Source organism: Amphiura filiformis, chromosome 11, assembly GCF_039555335.1.
Source record: "Amphiura filiformis chromosome 11, Afil_fr2py, whole genome shotgun sequence".
Classification (NCBI taxonomy): Eukaryota; Metazoa; Echinodermata; class Ophiuroidea; order Amphilepidida; family Amphiuridae; genus Amphiura; species Amphiura filiformis.
Genome location: NC_092638.1, coordinates 19,618,915 through 19,637,397, shown reverse-complemented (window position 1 = coordinate 19,637,397; position 18,483 = coordinate 19,618,915). Strand labels below are relative to the sequence as shown.

Sequence of the window (18,483 nt, the reverse complement as noted above, 5' to 3'; positions counted from 1 at the left end):
TTAATCAGTTAAAGTCAAGCTATACAATAAAGTTTATGTTGTACAAATATTTACATTGGATTCGTTTACAAGATGAATAGATATTAAAGAATAAAACAAAGCTGATGACTTGAATAATATTGGAGTTTCACGCACGCAATGCATTGTGGGGCAGTTATGGTACAGATTGAACTCTGACTGTTTGCCAGGTTAGGGAAAATTGCTTTATTTATTAATTTATTGTAATATTGCTATCAGTATCATTTAAAAATATTTCATCCCAAGAACTGCTATACCCCATGATAAAGTCTAAAAGAGACCAGTGGAATGCTAGACATATGCACAATCCTATCAGGTATTTACAAAAAAATCAAAACATGTTTTCAGATGTGAAAATTTCAAAGAAAAAATTTGGTAAAATCATGGGAAAAAATCTGTTGAATTCTCTGCACCTTGAAAATGATTTTTATAGCAATAGATAAAATGACATCATAGAGATATTTAATTGTATCCAAAAGGTGTAGAAACATTACAAATGAAGTAAAACAGGCAATTCAAGATAGAAATTAACTTAAATTGATCAAAAATGGTAAAAACTGAAAAAGTTGATTTAAATCAGCGATTTAAAAAAAAAATCATTTGATTTAAATCGTGATTTAAATCAATTGATTCAAATTGCTCCAACCCTGCAGATTTATTCAATATTTTTGTGTTTTATTACATTTTAGTAAAAACATTTAAACAATTATTTTGTAATCCCCAAAAAAATCAACTGTCCAAACTGTCCCACAATGCTGATGCTGATATCACTCTCACAGAGAAGAACCCTTTTGCTCTGATCGATCGATGTACAGTACATGCTCTGTTAATGTGCATCATAGATGGGGCGTTTTGTTCCCTTAAATCTAAAAATCTATGCATGAAATTTTATAACTGAAAAAGACTAAAATACGAGCCATCAGTTGTACCAAAACACACTTTTAGCAAGAATAAGTTAGTCCAAGAATGAAACCTTGACATGGAAGTAATAATTAAGTTGGATGAACTACACGCATCAATTAATTACTGAATAGGCTATTCCAGTTGCAAGCCATACTCCCCTTATGGAAGACATATCTTAATCTTCCACACAGGGAGTCTGAATTTCAAATAGGCCAGGTTACCCGAATGTGTGGCTTCATTTGAAATCTGCACCCCCTGTGTGGGAGATTAAGGTTATGTTTTCCAAAGGGGGTATATGGATTTCAACTGGAATAGCCCAATTTACCACTAAAGCAAGTGGTAAATTTTTTTTCTTCTCAAAATTGCAAAATAACATAGCAGGCTGACGATATGGACACATCGACTGTTTATAGCACAAAAAAGTCAACTGCATGTACTGCGTGGTGCACAAAAATGGTAAGCTGCTAAGGTTTTTGTGGTTAACCTGTGTTCCACACAGCCAATGCAGTTATACCGTATTGTTTGTAATAAACGCTGCCCCTCTAATAAATGCCCCCCTCCAATTTTTCTGTGAAAAATTGACAAATATGCAAACATTTCCATGCCATATCGTGTAGGTAAGCTTAAAACTTGCATCAGTCATGTCAGTCACGATCACTAAATTGCATGGACAAAACCTATTATGACTCAACTCCCATCCATTTCATTGCCTAATTATGGTAGAATTTCACTAATTCCATGCACTTACAGGTGTAATTTTGTTGTATTTCCCACGAAAATATCATTTTCCGTGGGCGCCATCATGTATAGTCGTAAATCCTTCTTTTAACAGGAGCACCATCGGAAATTGAACCCAATTTTAAGCATTTTTCACTGACAATTCACTTCCAATAAACGCCCCCCTTTTGGAAAAATGGAAACAATACGGTAATTGTGGACAGAGATAAAAAGACTAGTTTGCATCTGACGTCATCTGTCAATCGAACTCGACATGGTTTGTTTATAAGTGCATGTCGTGATGATATGCGTTGCTGAATACGGCGGTAAAATAGGGGCATCTTATTGTTAAATTTGCACCTTCAAACATACAGACCATCTCAAAAGTTAGATCTTTATAGTAGAAAACTTTCTTTCGCGAAGGCACCATGTCGATAATGCCTAGAAAAGTTGTTTTTTGCCTTGTAAAAGTACGTAATTTTTCGCCACGTTCTGCTATTCCTTTTTTCTGATCGGCACAAGATAAATTGATCTTCCTTTTTACGCGCTATCAACCAATCAAGGATCGTAGGGAATTTGTTTGACAGTGACGTCAGACGCAAACTAGTCTTTTTATCTTTGTCTTTTATTATAGTCAATAACTAGTGCTGACTACAATGTCCCATCCAGGTACATGTTACTTTTTCCTTGACTTGCTTGAATTCCTGCTTGATTTCCCCCCACTTGCACCACCATCAACCAAAGTCAGTTTCTGCTGTAAGGCCTCATCGTTCAAATGAATCTGCTCGTTCAAAGATGATCGTAATTTTTCAATCTCACCGTTTAGCTGTGATGTTATTAGTTGACGTAACTCTTGATGGGCAGGGGATTCCTCATCTAGGAAGAAATAAAAAGTAAAGAGAAAATTAAATTAATTAAGTTACTTATCTGACTTGATTCCCTTGTTTGTTTGTTAAAACACAGTTGCTTCCTTAAAGGGGCATTTTGTGATCCATAGCCTCGTCACCCATGTTTCTCAAAAAACTGAAATTTTTATTGTACCACTGGAAACCTCTGGCTACGTTATGTTTGTGTGCAAAATAATTTGCTGTTTTATTTGCTTACCAAAAACAGTGTCAAATTTGTATTTATGTTGTGTTAACAGAATGAAATTACAACAGTGGCCTATGGAGCAATGTAATACATATAATCATGCATACATTGTAACTCACAAATGCACATTTTGGAATCAACTGAAATTTAGGGAATAAACTATTTTCATGGATACATACCATTAAAAGAGGATGCTAGAATCACAAAATAAGACACACCCTGACAGCTTGTAATCTCATCAGCGGAAAAAAAATGCCCCGAAAAAAATGCTGAGATCATACACACAAGATGCACAAGCCAGACCAATAAACTGAGACTAATAATTAATATAAACAGTCTCATCCAAGAAGGTCCTTAAAAAGCATGCTGGAAAAGGAAGCCTGGCTCATGATTGCTTCAAGGTATGTGCAATTCAAGGCCTATACCTAAAAACATGCACTGTTATGCATCTAGTTTATGATGACGATTGAGTTGATGTTTTTTTGGTTTCCTATAGTAACAAGAGCCCATGCCCATATATGTGACCATACAGCACAACTGAGCCCTGAAGTCGCCAATCATCATTTTTGAGATATTCAACCAAAATATTCTGCTTGAAATTAGCTTTAAAATGATGTATATCATGTCTATAGTACTTGACATTTAAGTAGTGAAAAATCAATAAAACAGTCAATAAATCCTTTGTTTCCTATTGTTTATTGTTAAGTTCGATGGAGCATATCTCAATAGTGGCACTGGAGACATCCGGGCTCAGTTGTGGTGGATGGTCACATATGAACTTGTCATTTTACTTCACTTCCATCCAAGCATCCAACTGATCAACATCAAATGTTCCATCTTCATTGTTTCTATGTATCGTCATATATTATTATATTATAAATTGGACTTTTTGCACAACATTATAAAGTCAAGTGGTTTCTAGTTTTAAAGTAGACCCTATAGTCTCCTTTACCTTGTGGAGGTTCTTCTTCTGTTTTCTCTTCCTCCCCTCCTTCCTGCTCCATGTCTGCTTGTTCAGTCTCTTCTAAAAGCTCATCTGGTTTCTCATCCTCTGCCACTGGAGTGAAAAAAAGATAATTACAAATAATATTCAATGAATCAGATACATGTAATTAACAGTGGTGGTAGGCTATAAAATGGTGAGGTTTCAGATTCCTTAAGGCTATAGCTTAATTTGATGCAGAAGAATCTCCCGATTCAAAGTCTCAACAAAATCTGGTATGCTAAAGATATCAAAGTACTTGTCCTGTCCATCCTTATGTATGGCTCAGAAACATGGACACTGAAAAAGATAGACGAAAATAGGCTGCCGACTTTTGAGATGATCTGGCTCAGGAAATCATGGGTGTCACCAGACTAGACAAAATCAGGAACACCGTCATCAGAGAAAGCCTAGGCCTGAAGGAGACGATAATTGACAGAGTGACCACAAAAAGACTGAAATACTTTGGCCATGTCAATTGGATGCAGCCATCAAGATACCCAAACATATGACCTCCAATATCCATGGTGACAGACCATGTGGAAAACCAAGCAAGAAATGGACAGATTGTGTAAAGGTAGACTGTGCTACTAGAAACCTGAGTGGCCTGGCTGAAGCTACCAGTCTATCATGTGATCGGAGATCTGGCAAGCCGTCCTGAAACAGAAGCCATCACACATTCCCAAAAAGGGTGTGGACGGCTTAGGTAAAATCTCCGGAGCATTTTTGACACTTTTTTATTTTATTTAAATCAGCCAAACAAATGAGTTGGTGCTGGACTGAGGAGGTCTCTGGCTTTTATATTAAATACCTATATTCTACTTATTGTTGGTGTTGTTATAAACTTGTTATATGTTCTTGCATGGTGTCAAAGGTTCCATTTGTGAAAGATGCATCAGTATCTGTATTCTTGGAAATGCAAGGGTGCATGCTTTGCATTAAAGGCCCATTCAGTGATTTGCTCATCCGGACGATCGTAAAAATCATCAAAATTCAGATTTTGGTACCTTTGTAATTGGCATAGATGTGCTAACATAGCCTGCTAGTGGTTCGGTCGAAAAGCCGTGTATTTTAGACAAAATAAAGCATTTGCATGATTCTGGACTTTTGATACTGACAGTACAAAAAGTCCGACTCGAGATCGAAAGAAGCTCACTCTCCATCGCACTAACACGCTGCTATGTATTGTTTCTACTACTTATTACATCAGTAGCTACTATTTTAAACAAAATACACAATTTTAACTGTTTTTCATATTTGAATTGACCGTTAGTTTGCCTCGGTGACCTTTAATTGCTTATTTTGTTTTCTACTACAAAATTGTAGCTTAAAAGCGCCTGTTTTAAATCAATTTAGACTCTACTTCCCCGTGTTAGAAACACTGGACTAGGAAGTTTTTCCAGTCGATTGGTATGGCGCACTGTACGAAAATCTCGATTTTCTCAGAGTTGAAGAAGAAAACCTTTCTAAAACTTCTGTTTTTTGACTAATTTGTCGATGTATTCAGGGGAAAAGTGGTTTAATGAAATTCTGTAGACTTATTCTTTATTTCTAAGCAACTCTGACAAATTTCCATTTTTTTAATGTTCCTGTGAAATCACTGAAAGGGCCTTTAAACACACATTACGATTTTTCAACTGGAAAATACAATTTTATTGAATGGCTTAAAAACAGTCAAAAATCAAAGGTTACTCATATTTCTAAATATTTTGATCTATGTTGTACACGTATAACATACATATCACTAACCTTGAGATGGTGGTGGTGTAGGCGGCATACCCAGGTATGACATTGACAAGTCTAGTCTTACCATTGGGGTAAATACATATTTGTATAGCTTCATATGCCTGAAGTATGTATTCAACACATAGTCTGTGATTAGCTTCACTTGATGCGGGCTGAATTGATTGACACTCCATGGCGGCCTCTGTAAAACAAATCAGGATCTTATCATTTACTAACTGTTACAAAGAAATGAGATATAAGTCAGATTATGTATGGCACCCAGTACAAACAAGCGGTATCAAAATGATTGGTGCCCATCTGTTTTCATTGATAATGGATCAGCATGATACATCAAAATTCAACATATAAGATCCAAATAATTTGTAGATTAATTGTAAAACAAGTCGTACACTATATGCATTCTGGACATTTCAAGAGCATGTTGCATTTGAAGATGCGGGCTTTTCAATAAACATCAAAATTGATGGGTACCAATCATTTTGATAGACCCTGTATTAATTAAGGCTTTAAAAAATATTTGTGAAATGCACCATATTGGATTATCACAAAGGAGGCAATGTGAGTACTGGTTTGAATTATAATTGGCATAACTACTAAATAAGTCATCATGAGCATCACAAAGGTCTGCTTCATGTCGTCAGCTTTCATCCGTAAATTGATTGAAGTATCATGCGCTATCTTCCAGTCACTCGGTCTTGCCGAGACTCTAAAAAGTTACACGCCCAACAGAAATTTTACAAGCCTGAATTTTTTGAAGGAAACAATGTTACAATAAATGCGAAAAAAGATGACGATAGATAATAGTCTAGTAATTTTAATACAGGTAGCATGTAATAATTTAGACGTGAGCCCTGCTTGTGACTTGTTCTTCATTAACATTGGTGTAGATTTCTTTTTTGACATGGGGGGGGTGAAAAACATTTCTTGAAGTATAGTGAATCCAGCACCTTTTGTCGACAAATTAAGTTGATGGTACAACACAATATTTTGGCATATTGAAGCTAAAATTGTGAAGGGGGCTTTGGTGCAATAGTGGAACAAATTCGCACTAAGAGAGCCAAAAATTAGCATTTTTATAAAGCTAAATTGCTATAGAGTGACCTATGAGTATGAGCATCAAAATTCCACACGCCAGTCGGGCGTATACTTTTAGAAAGTTACACGCCCAACAGCAAAAGTACACGCCATTGGCGTGCAGGCGTGTGTAAAAGTCGAGCCCTGATCAATAGACCAAAGGTTTGTGCATTCTTACACAAAAGGATAAACCCAGAATCTGCAAACTACATTGTTCTATCAACTCACCTTGACAGCATGGCATAGAACCAATTCTTTGAAATACTCATAGCACTGTTCCACATTACCAAATGGGGTTTCTGATGGTCAAAATAATGAATTAGAAACAATGATAAAATGCAGTGATAATCTCAAAAACTTGTTAAACACAGAAAGAAAGAATGTATTGTAAATGAAACACATGTGATATTCAACCACGAAATGAACTTAAAAGTCGCAAGTTGGTAGTTTCAAGACATTCTGGCTGCTGAGTGGATGTTGTTGCTGCACGTACCGGCCTGTAGAAGCCAATAGTATGTTCATTGTGAATGGCCCATTGGGCCCCATTAACAAAGGACATACAGACATACTATACTAAAATGCAGTAAACCTTTGACGAGCGCCAGATTGTAAGAATACATCACAGATTTACTGCGTTACGCACTTGTCTCTGATTGGCTGCTAAGGCGACATGTTGTTGCTGAGTGGAAATTTATGAATGAACTGTGCGCCGTCGCGTTGTTAGCGCCAATTTGCAACATCACGGAAGTCGCTTTCGTCAAAGGTTTGCTGCATTTGAGTATATTGGCTTGAACAGATGCATGTGAAACAAAGAACAACAATGCAGCAGCCAGGATGTCTCGATAGTCGATACTACCAACTTGCGACTTTACACTCATTTTGTGGCAGCAGGTCAAATGTGGAGGGACTGATCGAAAGGCCATATCGTCAGCCTGCTACGCTAATTGCCTAAGTCATTTTTACATCTCTTTTGATGTATTCCACAAATTAATGAAGAATGCGGCTGGAAATTTGATTAATTATGGGTTTATTACTCAGAAAATCAAAATTGCAAATTAGAAACATGTAAAAATGACTTAGGCAATTAGCGTAGCAGGCTGACGATATGTGACATAATCTGGTCCATGGGGGCCAAAGGAGGCATTTTTGATAATTGAGTTACTATAACTATTACCTTATACAAACATTAGGCTATCATTTACTGAAAACACCAAAGGTCTAGCATACTTGGTTCTAATGTTATGAAGTTTTTTGATGTCTAATTTCTTATGTATCTTATTATTTTTTTACTCCATATTCTTACCTTTATCTCAGTTTCAAATTTGCCGCCTTTGGCACAATGGACCAGATTGTGTCAAATATAGGCCAGCATCTATCAACAGCAATGTTGAGATTTCTCAATGTTGAGATTTTAATGCCCAGTCATTAACCTCTAATCAACAAATTCTGTAAAAAAAAATCATTCAACTCACCACTACAAACTTCATGTGTTTTCTTAACAATGGAAAAGAATGCTGACAATTGCTCTTTGTCAAAGTTATGATCCAAAGCAAATTGCACTGTGTAGAAATACAGGTCTAGAAGTATAGCTGATGCCAGATTGTCATGGTAATCCGTTAGCTTGAAGAGGTCACTTAATATTCTGTAAAATAAATTATAAATATATAAATATAATAAGTACAAAAGGTAAGTGAGGGAACTGAAGTTATTACAGTGTGCTTTGAAGCCTGTACATTTATGTAGCATACTTTATCTTAGATTGATATTCCTGATGTATGTGCTGTAATGTCAACTATTCCTAACCCAGTAAAGTTGGATTTTGCCTAATTACTCCCACCTGGCCAAGCCCACCCCAATATGACAAATCACATTGGGTAAATCAACTGATAGAAAAATGTTATGTTATGATACTATTATGGAACCTGTTGGCACTCTTTTCACACCATGTTGACACTCACAGGTCCGGGGGCACTTCAATATGAAATGGATATAGGTGTAGGGCTGGCACTTTCGTACTAAGGGGCATTCGGTAAGAGCAAAATGTAAAAATATGGGGTCATTGGGTGAGAGCATGATTTTTGGCATTCGGTGAGAGCAAAATGTAAAAAATATGGGGTCATTGGGTGAGAACATGACCTTTTTTTTATGGAATCTTTGGGTGAGAGCCGAAACAGCGCCACAGAAACCTCAAAAATCAAATTTCTAGTTCTAAATGGCTTTAAATTTCTTTGTTGTTTCAAAATAAGTAACAAAATCAATGATAAATGAAAGTTGCTGTTCAAGTTGAACTTGTAAGGGTCCTTGGGTGACAGATGAAATGGAAAAATAGGGGGTCTTCAGGTGACAGAGCATGTGTTCGTAAAAAAATATGGGGTCTTTGGGTGGTTTTGTTTATCCTTTTTGAGAAACTGGACTATACATGTACATTTGTATAGCTTTGTATACATGTACCTAAAAGTAAAACAACATAACTCTCACTCTAATAATTATGTAGGACTATCAAAGACTTGTTATCCCTTCAGGGGCTATTTTAACGTGCCTCACTGTCACGATCGTGCAATGAGATAAAAGTGTTGATGAAGTAGAGTGCGTTTAAAAAATTAAAAAATTGACATTTTTACCTGAATGTGACCATAAGAAAGGCTCTACCATTGTCTACTATTAAAGCACATCTACTCGGATTGTTAATTGTCACTGCACGAATATTTTATCTCGTCACGTGCGTGACAGTGAGGCACGTTAAAATAGCCCCTGTATCCCTTCAGAGGTTTCATATAATTGCCCGTAAAGTTCTGAAATCAGTGTCGGCATTTGGTTGACTTTTTTTTTTAACATGCACATACAATATTATATTAAACAACGCAAGTCCACCGGCCACAATGGTAAACAACAATATCAAACAACGCAAGTTCACCACGCTGATAAACAATGATGTATGACTCTTATAAGGTTTTGTCAGGCTCATTTTTTTAATAATATGATTTACCTTTTAATTTCTTCTGGTCCATTAGCAGCCATGAGTGATTCAACATGAGATATTTCTAAGTCAGCCCTGTAATAGTAAAAAAAGAGAATCATAGTAAACGGAATGGTGTGAACAGGGGTAGCGCTAGGTTGCTTTATGGGGTCCTGGACCCACCAAAATAGAGTTCGGACCCCCTGTTTTTAAATTTTCTGCAAGTTCAGGGGTCCCTGCAGACCCCCAGTTTTTCAATCTAGCGCCATTGCACACATACTATTTATGCTGCATTATTTGTGCAACTCGGACTAACTCTACTCCGGACCCCCTACTTTTTCATTTTCTGCAAGTTCGGGGGTCCCTGCGGACACTGGAGTGTTTAGTTCTAGCTCTACCCATGTGAATTGGTACTTGTTAAATTCACCACTGTGCCATCATCATTTGATGTAACTAGGAGATGGTAACTCACATGGAAACATGGACAAGTCTTAGTCTCGATCACAATTGTGGTGAACATGCATACTTTGTTATGTAACTTCATATGTGACATGAATAAGAGGAATGAGTCGGATGACGCTAATATTGTTTTTGAGATATTGGCAAAAACAGTGTTCAAATTCTTTTGTTTTATATTGTTTTCATGCAGCCATTGATAAATTGCTCATTGGTAACCAGATGTCCAATTTTGACGGGGTTTGCATCAAAATGTAGCATTCATTAACTGCCAGAAAATGATGTAAAAAACTTCTAATTGAAAATGGCCGACATGTGACTCATATGCTGGAGAAGTACGAAGTACAAGCTTTCTCCAACTGTTGCAATCTTGGGCAAGCGAAACAATTTTGTTTGGCTGCAGCATCCCTTCAGTATCTCCCAGGAGGTGCTGTACATACTGTAAGTACAGTGTCCGCGGCCGTCCCGGTTTCCTCTTCCCATATGGTGGAATATAAAGGGCATATTCTTTCACAGGCTCGTCATCTTCAAGACGCAGTATATGGCCGAGAAATTTGAGTTGATGAATCTTGACTCTGGCAACCAGTGGAGTGGAGTGAGTGGGAAAAAGATGTGTGTACGGTTTATGGTATATGGGATGGGATAACGGGATTAGGCCTTCTAAATATCGTAAGGGTACGGGAGGAAGGAAGGAAGCAAAAATAAGAAAGAAAGAAAGAAAGAATGAAAGAAAGAAAGAAGAAAAAGAAAGAAAGAGCGAGCAAGCTAAAAAGGAAATACGGGGCAACGGGGTTATGGTAGGCCTATTTAGTAAAGTATTTAGGTAATAGCAATTTGGTGTGGTATTAAACGCCATTTATAAGCCCTAGGCCTATAAATAGTCTCTATCATCATGTAATCTGTTCAGCGATTCTTCCCGTTTTAGTAATCGCTCCCGTTAACTCAACTAGCGGAGCGCGTGCATTCCTATAGTCTTCAATAATCTTTTCTCTTTCCTTCTTTTTCATGTTTTACAGGGTGCCCCTGAAAGAACTGTATTGTCAGAAACTTAATTGTTTGGGAATTTTCACAAAAGTAAAGTCAATCATGCTGGAGCAATGCATCACAAGTTGAAGTGCCCATCTCTTTTTCCTTCATGTTAAGGCCAGACTCACATGTGAGTACCCCACTCCTCCCACACAATCAGTCTATTATAATTATCAGCCCTCGAATTAAGGATCTGAAGGGGCACGGCAACTTTTTTAGGGCAAGTTGATAATTGCCTTGGATTTTCACTGAAAAGGCAAGGCAGCACAGCAGTTTGTAATATTTCAAGAGAGCATCACGGCAACTGTTGAAAATTTGAGAAGGGCACCATGGCAATTTCTTAAAAGTGAAGAAAACACACACAAACATGGGTAGATGATTTTATTATGAAGGGGCAGGGCTGGGGCACCCGCTGGGGCACCGACGGCAACTTCATTAGAGGGCACGGCAAGTGACTGCCTTGGGTAAAGGACATATTTTGAGGGCATTACGGCAGTGGGGATGGGCACCCACGGCAAAATGCCATGGGTGCCGTGGATTAATTCGAGGGCTGATAATTATGATCCCTCCCAGCACCATATGCCGGTACCCATTTATACACCTGGGTGGACAGATCGAGACAATACATTACAGACCTTGTCTAAGGGTATAAAACGACAGCACCCCATGGGGTGATTCATATGGCCATGGCAGCCACACCAGAGGGGGGAAGGGGGAAAATCAACCAATTTTGCCAAAATTTGCTGGGAAAAGTGGTCATTTTGGGTTTTTACTGGGGGGAGGGGCGTCTGGGCAAGAGTTCTGATGGGGGGAGGGGCATTTGTGTTTGCTGGGATAACTTAAAACCTAATACATAATGCCCAAGTTTCATGGACGAAGACCCTGAACCATTTCACTTAAGAAATCTTAACGTTATATCCAAAACTACCGGACCGTAACCTTAACTCATGAATACATCGACACACAATAAAAATCAGACTTGATAGTGTCCCCCGGCCCCACACACATGTTCAATGTACAAAACATGTCAGATGATGAGAAAGGTTTTTAACACAAGTCAACACATACATAAATGACAGCCAGTGAAAAAATTTCACTGACCATCCAGGATTTGAACCTGGGACCTTCGGATCACCGGACTGATGCTCTACCAACTGAGCTAATGAGTCAGATGGAGAAGAGCAGTGATGTTATTATCTATAGGCTTTCAGTTCAATACCCGCCTCTATCATCTTCTCATCCAAGAAGCTTTAAGAAAGAGGTTTGGAAATCATTCCGTATTAATATTCGAGATGGAGAAATAAAGTCAAACTATATGAGGTAAATTAAATATGAGAAAGGTTTTTAACACAAGTCAACACATACATAAATGACAGCCAGTGAAACAATTTCACTGACCATCCTTTATATCTCCGTCTCGAATATTAATTTGGAATGATTTCCAAACCTCTTTCTTAAAGCTTCTTGGATGAGAAGATGATAGAGGGCGGGTATTGAACTGAAGGCCTACATAACATCACTGCTCTTCTCCATCTGACTCATTAGCTCAGTTGGTAGAGCATCAGTCCGGTGATCCGAAGGTCCCAGGTTCAAATCCTGGATGGTCATTGGTCAGTGAAATTTTTTCACTGGCTGTCATTTATGTATGTCTTGACTTGTGTTAAAAACCTTTCTCATATTTAATTTACCACATAGTTTGACTTTATTTCTCCGTCATGATGTTACAAAAATATTTGAGATATATAGGATTCCTGAAGAACTCACCATATGCAAACCTTTGCCTTGTGATGCCGTGGCTGAAATAAAAGGAGAAGAATTAACATTATGAGTGTGACTGATGGTACCGTACTGTATGTAATCATACGTACAGGTCTATAAATAGTACTTTGTATGTATGTACACTGTAGGCCTATAGGGCCTATTATACAAATTCATGAGAGGTTCTGGTTAAAACCTGAGACCACGAGGTGAGATCAATTAGTACTATCTTAGAAAATAGTATTAATTGATCTCAACGAGGGACCATAGTTTTAACCAGAACTTCGAATAAAGGCAGTATATATATTTGTTTTATATACTTCATTAATATATTCTTTGTTCATTGATTGGTTAAAAGAATTTTATTTGACGTTTTGACTCACCAGCTCACATCCTGAGTGAACAGCACAACCAATTTAAGCAAAACCTATATTTTGCCCTTCAAAAAAATTGAATAGGCTAAAATCGGGTTAACCAATTACAGCAGCGCCTTGAATCACGCTATATGGCAGTTTCAAGCGTATGCGTGAACTGTTCCGTCGCATCGAATGCGCCGCACGCCGAAGGCATGGTCAAAAGTACTATTTACGGCTTGGAGGTACTATTTACGGCTCATCCGGGACATTGAAAATACTATTTACGGCTTAGAGGTACTATTTACGGATAGGAGTACTGATGGTAGAACTATTTTTGGTCATGTGATCCACTTTTAACCAATCAATGAACAAGAATATATTAATGAAGTATATAATGAGTTCTATTTTTTAAAAAGTCCAAAATCTATTTGGATTGTTTTTGCCATCAGTTCCAGTTTTAAGCTCACAAACGCTTGATGTATGCTTGTTTTTATGGAGATTTACACTAGCGTATCATGTATTTTAAGCGTGTTTGACATAGTTCTGCATTATAATTCAAGATGGTGAATTTCTTGAAAAATGTGATGTATTTTTCTGAAAAAAGTCCCTCATTTCTAAAATGCTCTAGCTGCCACTTACCACTTATCTGATCATCTTTTCATTGACGGAAGTGATGCTGAATTTATAAAAGTACATGTACATCTTGCATTTCCAATTATTTTAAAATTATTTTTGAAACAAAATCTTTCAAGAAAAATAGCCTCTTTCACTTGTTTTCAAAAGTTGTTTTGACTTTGTGATTGTGTCTTACGGTAGGCTACCGGTACCCCATAATTTCCCTCATTTATCAAAGTCCTGCGTTTCTTCCAATATACTTAGGGTACCGCTACGGTACCAGTACTCATGATCGTTGGCGAACTTTGAAAACACCCCCTTTTGCGAAGTTTTTAGAATAAAAACACCCCTATTTTTGAGCAATTTCGCGAATTTTTTGCCCTTCAAGTCAACAATAGGCCTACCCTTTTTTTTTGCTAAAACGCAAACGATATTTGTACCCTTTCCGACGGAAACGCGTAGAAAACGTTACAGTAGGCCTACACGTACATAATGCACTTGACCGCATGATCGAGCGAACCGCTCGATCGAGAGACTTACCGCTCCATAATTGAGCGAGTGGTCCCGACTGCGATTGGTGACGATGTCGATTCACTCGGTCGGACATCCGGGAACATTGTCCCCTTCGTCCCCTTTGCACAAGCACGCGCATAGCAACCAGCTCGAGAAAGGGGAACTGCACACGCGCACACTGGTTTTATTAAGGCTATTTCCCGCTTGTCATGCTTGTGACGTCAGCCCGACCAAGAGAATAGCGCGATTCTGATTGATTGTGCACACACAGGAAATGCAGCGCTACGGTACCCAAAGGCTTCAAGCGTGTGTGTGGTAGGTGTTGTACACTTGACGCAATTGTCATTGCATGCCGACATCATTGAGCTCTTCAGCTCTCATCAGGATAGCTATAATAGTACTGCCACAGAACTGGCACTCATGCACAGACTCAGAGGTGTGAGTGACCACAGATAAAAAAATCTGAAAAAGTCTGAAATTTGGAATGCTCCTATACTTTTGTACAGAGGAAGTGCATAAAAAGAGATCAAAATTGAGATCAAAAAATCGGAATTCAGATTTTAATCTGAACTCTCACACACACCCCTGTGCACTGCAAAAATGTTAGTACAGACTAGTAGAAGCAAAAATGATTTAGGTATGCCAGGTGAATTCAAATTTGCCATCAAACTGCATCATTTTATATATCAAATTTTTAAAAAGCCCTTGAGCTAAGAAAGCCAACACTGAAAACCTTTTGTCATAGCACTTTCCGTAGCAAAGTTACATCTTGTCAAAGATTGACTTTCATCAAAAAGATTCTGCTAGCAAAATTCCCCAAAACAGCATTACGGGGGTGTTTCTAGATCTTAGTCTCATGACGATAGCACTTTTTTTTAATGGAACTGCTATCAAAATCTCTCTGAAATTCCATGTGCGAGTCTCTCATCACCAAAAAAAATCATATATTTGGGTCAAGTGAAGTATAGACAACATATTTATGAAGGTTTCTTTCTTAAAAAGCTTCTTTTAAATTTCAATGTAAATTTGTATTGCCGGTTTAGGCCATTGGTTGGTTGGTTGGTTGGTTTGGAAATTCCGCCTCTGTAAACAGGCGCACCGCATAAAAGCATAAGTTAAGGTACATCTAACATCTGTTTCCCACCACCACTAGATCAAATACATGCACACAGATGGTCACGATTACGAAGCACAATCCACAAATCACAAATTACGTTCACCAATTGAAGCACGATGATGACGATACCACAAATGAATAATTACTGACGAAATCACAAAAATCCACCAATCAATACTAAGTAAATTATGACAAACAGCAGTGATAATGTTGCAGTTCAACGAGTTACATGAAAGAAGACAAAGAAATTATGGATTCTTTCTACAAGCAAAACGATGGGCTGCTTTCCAATGCTCTGCTTGGCAATCTCGGCTGCAATAAGCTGCTACATTGTATATTACACCTTGTGCACCTTTTAAGTCCTCCAGAAACTTGGGTTTCTGGCTTTAGACACTTATCATTATAGCACCATCTTGCGTAGATAGCTTCATTAATTTCATCACTATCGTATTCCTCTTCAGCTTCTCTTTCAACAGCTTGGTACAAATCAAGCAACTCGATTTGGTTGTTCTGGATTGAAGCTAAGAGAGATTCAGTCGCGTTAGGTTCAGCTAAATATTCCTGCTCAGCCTCTTTTTCCAGTTCAACTTCCAATGCCTCCTTTTGTCTTTTAGTACAGTCTGAAGAACTAGACCGGGGAGGAAAAGGATAATCCAATTCCAACTCCTTGTCGGGTTCCTTGTCTAACTTCAGTCCTCCTCAGATTCAGTTCAACATGAGATGAAAATATTTTCGTCTCAGGTTCAATGTTTTTACAGCTAGTTAGGTGGGGTTTTTGTCTCAGTAAAATCTGTTGACGATGTTGAGAAAGTATTAACAGTTGCCGAATTTTTAAGTTTCTTTCCTTCTTTCCATTTATTGTATCTTTCCTTATCTCTCTTTCTAGCGGATGGTGACTTTCTTTTCTTCCTTTTTCGGGCTTTTTACCGACAGTAACAGTACCTTTTTCTTTAATTGTAGTCGTAGCGATAGTTCCTGGGGAAGTTGGTTTAGTCTCCTGCTCCTCACTCCTACGCCCGGTAAACCCAAGTTGATTGCTTGGTCGCTCGCTACCGCTGGTTCCTTTGACTTTGTTTAGATGATGCGCGGGAAATTTGAACTGTGGTTTGTTCCATACTATATCCAGACGGATATTTCCTCTGGTTTCCTTTAAAGTCCAAACTGGTTCCAAGTGATGTATATCCAAAGCATTTAGAACTTGGTTTAGTTGTTGGCTCAGTCCTAAGAAATTCTGGGATGATTTTTCCATAATTTCTTGGTATTTTCCTGGAGCTCCAACAACACGTCTTATCACATCGCCATCATCTCCATCTTCATGAATTTTGACTGACTAGCAAATGTGTTAACTGAGGTTTCCCTGTCATACCTAAAAAATGAGCTAAAACCGGGGCTAAAAGTAAAACCTACCTGTTGTATCCTTAAAATTTCCCCCGGCATCTTTACTTGAGGAGAACCTTTACAAATCACCTATTATGGTCAAATATATATTTAGTTTACTAACTTTACTACAATTTCATGAACTTTTGCTGCTGCATTTTCGACATAAACAATGTAAATTCGTGAATTCGGCGTTGATCGTCGCTTATGGTAACAGTGTTTCTAGTAAGTCAGATACTAAATATTTACTACAAAGGTACGTTTGTGGAAGATTATACAGCTCAGTTTGTGAAATGTATAATGCAAATGTTGTGTCTAATTGTCAGAAATAACTGTGGTATCCATGAGATGGCATGTTCAAAAACAATACCAAAAGTTATTAGAGAAAATCTTTATTTATTACAGAATCGTAAACCTATAGGTCAAAGGTTACAAGTGCTTATATCTTCCATGTGATCACAGGGATATGTTTATTCATTATAGCTAATGTTTATTCATTAAGGTGATGTAGCACATCTCGGTAATCTGTCGAGAAAGACAATATTAACACTGACTCTAAATTTCTATCATTCTTTTTTGTTGTAATCCCGGTTTTAATTGCAATTTTGAAAGTCACACTATAAACATTCAAAACAAATTATACCCTTTCTAAACTCGAACCCGAAGGGGTGTCCGCGCGTAAAACTCTCCCCGGCCAGGCCGTAAAGTACCGGGTACTGAGGCATATAATAGGCCTACAAAAAGTCCCAAAATTTCAGAAAGTCCACTTTTCACAAAATCGCCCCTCCCCTTGGAAAAAAAGTCCACTTTTTCAAAATCAGCACCCCGTCCCCCGGATCTAGGGTAAATTGGGACACAGGGTAATTTCGGACACTGATTTCGGAAATAGGCCTACTAGTAGGCCTACCTTAAAATAGTCACATTTTGCAAATTTTTGCAACAAAAGAACTTTGAGTATAATGTCTATTTATATTTCCAACCATTTAAAAGTTCCTCAGTGAACTTCTGAGGGCCGCAAGCTTAACACATCAAAACAAATCCACTTTTTTCATGTCTAAGCAGAGGTCACGACTTGAGGCTAAACAGCTGAATCAATGGCCCGGATTAGTGTTCTCAAATTTAAAAAATAACTTCTATAAGTCACCTTTTCAATTATATACGGTAAGACAAAATAGTTCTTTTTTCTTTGAAAATTATAAGAAAAGTTTTCTTTTAGAACTGTGCCAAACTTGGGGTAAAATGGGACGCCGTTGATTTGTGCTAACTCGCACTGTTCCATTTTGCCCCAACAAAAAAATCCCATAGTATAAAATCAATGGCGTCCCATTTTACACCGGCTTCTTTCGGGGCACTCACTCAAAATGGGTGCCAGGGATGATGTGTGGCCACATTGATCCCCATTTTTTCAACTCCCTCTCACCCACTGACCCCTTTTTTTGTTTTCGCCTACTGAACTCCCTCTCACCCAATGACCCCCGTTTTTGTTTTCCTGTCAATCCAAAAGACCCCTTTTTCAATTGAATTTTGGACAAATTTCTGATAATAATATCTTACCGAATGACCCGGTACCCATGGTACCCGCTTAATTTTTCTTCAAATTTTTCAAAAATTTTGGTATTAAAGTTTTCAGTGGTGAAAATTGTATCAACTTTTATATTTTTACCCAAATTTTTTCCAGTCTCACGGAAAGACACTCTACTTTGGCAAGATTTTCCCCAGTCTCCGACGGAAAGACCTCCCTTTTGGGGCCTTCTCAACGAAAGACCTGTCTGGGCCG

General features: G+C 37.9%; 1 protein-coding gene across 2 annotated transcripts; it reads right to left on the bottom strand.

Moving 5' to 3' along the window:
- Positions 1 to 1,779: 1,779 nt before the first annotated feature.
- On the bottom strand, positions 1,780 to 16,895 carry LOC140164504 (cilia- and flagella-associated protein 119-like). 2 transcript variants are annotated; one of them, XM_072187798.1, is made up of 8 exons: positions 16,737 to 16,895; positions 12,735 to 12,766; positions 9,519 to 9,584; positions 8,005 to 8,174; positions 6,761 to 6,831; positions 5,462 to 5,639; positions 3,683 to 3,787; positions 1,780 to 2,514 (listed from the first exon to the last, which is right to left on the bottom strand). In XM_072187798.1, the coding sequence occupies exons 1-8, from the start codon at positions 16,764 to 16,766 to the stop codon at positions 2,315 to 2,317; spliced, it is 852 nt and encodes a 283-aa protein (XP_072043899.1). In that variant the 5' UTR covers positions 16,767 to 16,895; the 3' UTR covers positions 1,780 to 2,314. The 2 variants fall into 2 exon arrangements, with proteins under 2 accessions (XP_072043899.1, XP_072043900.1); XM_072187799.1 differs by having other exon boundaries at positions 16,831 to 16,854.
- Positions 16,896 to 18,483: the final 1,588 nt, after the last annotated feature.

What these genes read in the sequence shown, in the direction of transcription:
- LOC140164504 (XM_072187798.1), bottom strand. Translation starts at nt 16,766, where the DNA reads ATGCCGGGGGAAATTTTAAGGATACAACAG. An exon ending in GGACCAGAAGAAATTAAAAG is followed by an intron (nt 8,175 to 9,518) that starts GTAAATCATATT and finishes TTTATTTTACAG; the next exon opens with AATATTAAGTGACCTCTTCA. An exon ending in AACACATGAAGTTTGTAGTG is followed by an intron (nt 6,832 to 8,004) that starts GTGAGTTGAATG and finishes TTTGACCATCAG; the next exon opens with AAACCCCATTTGGTAATGTG.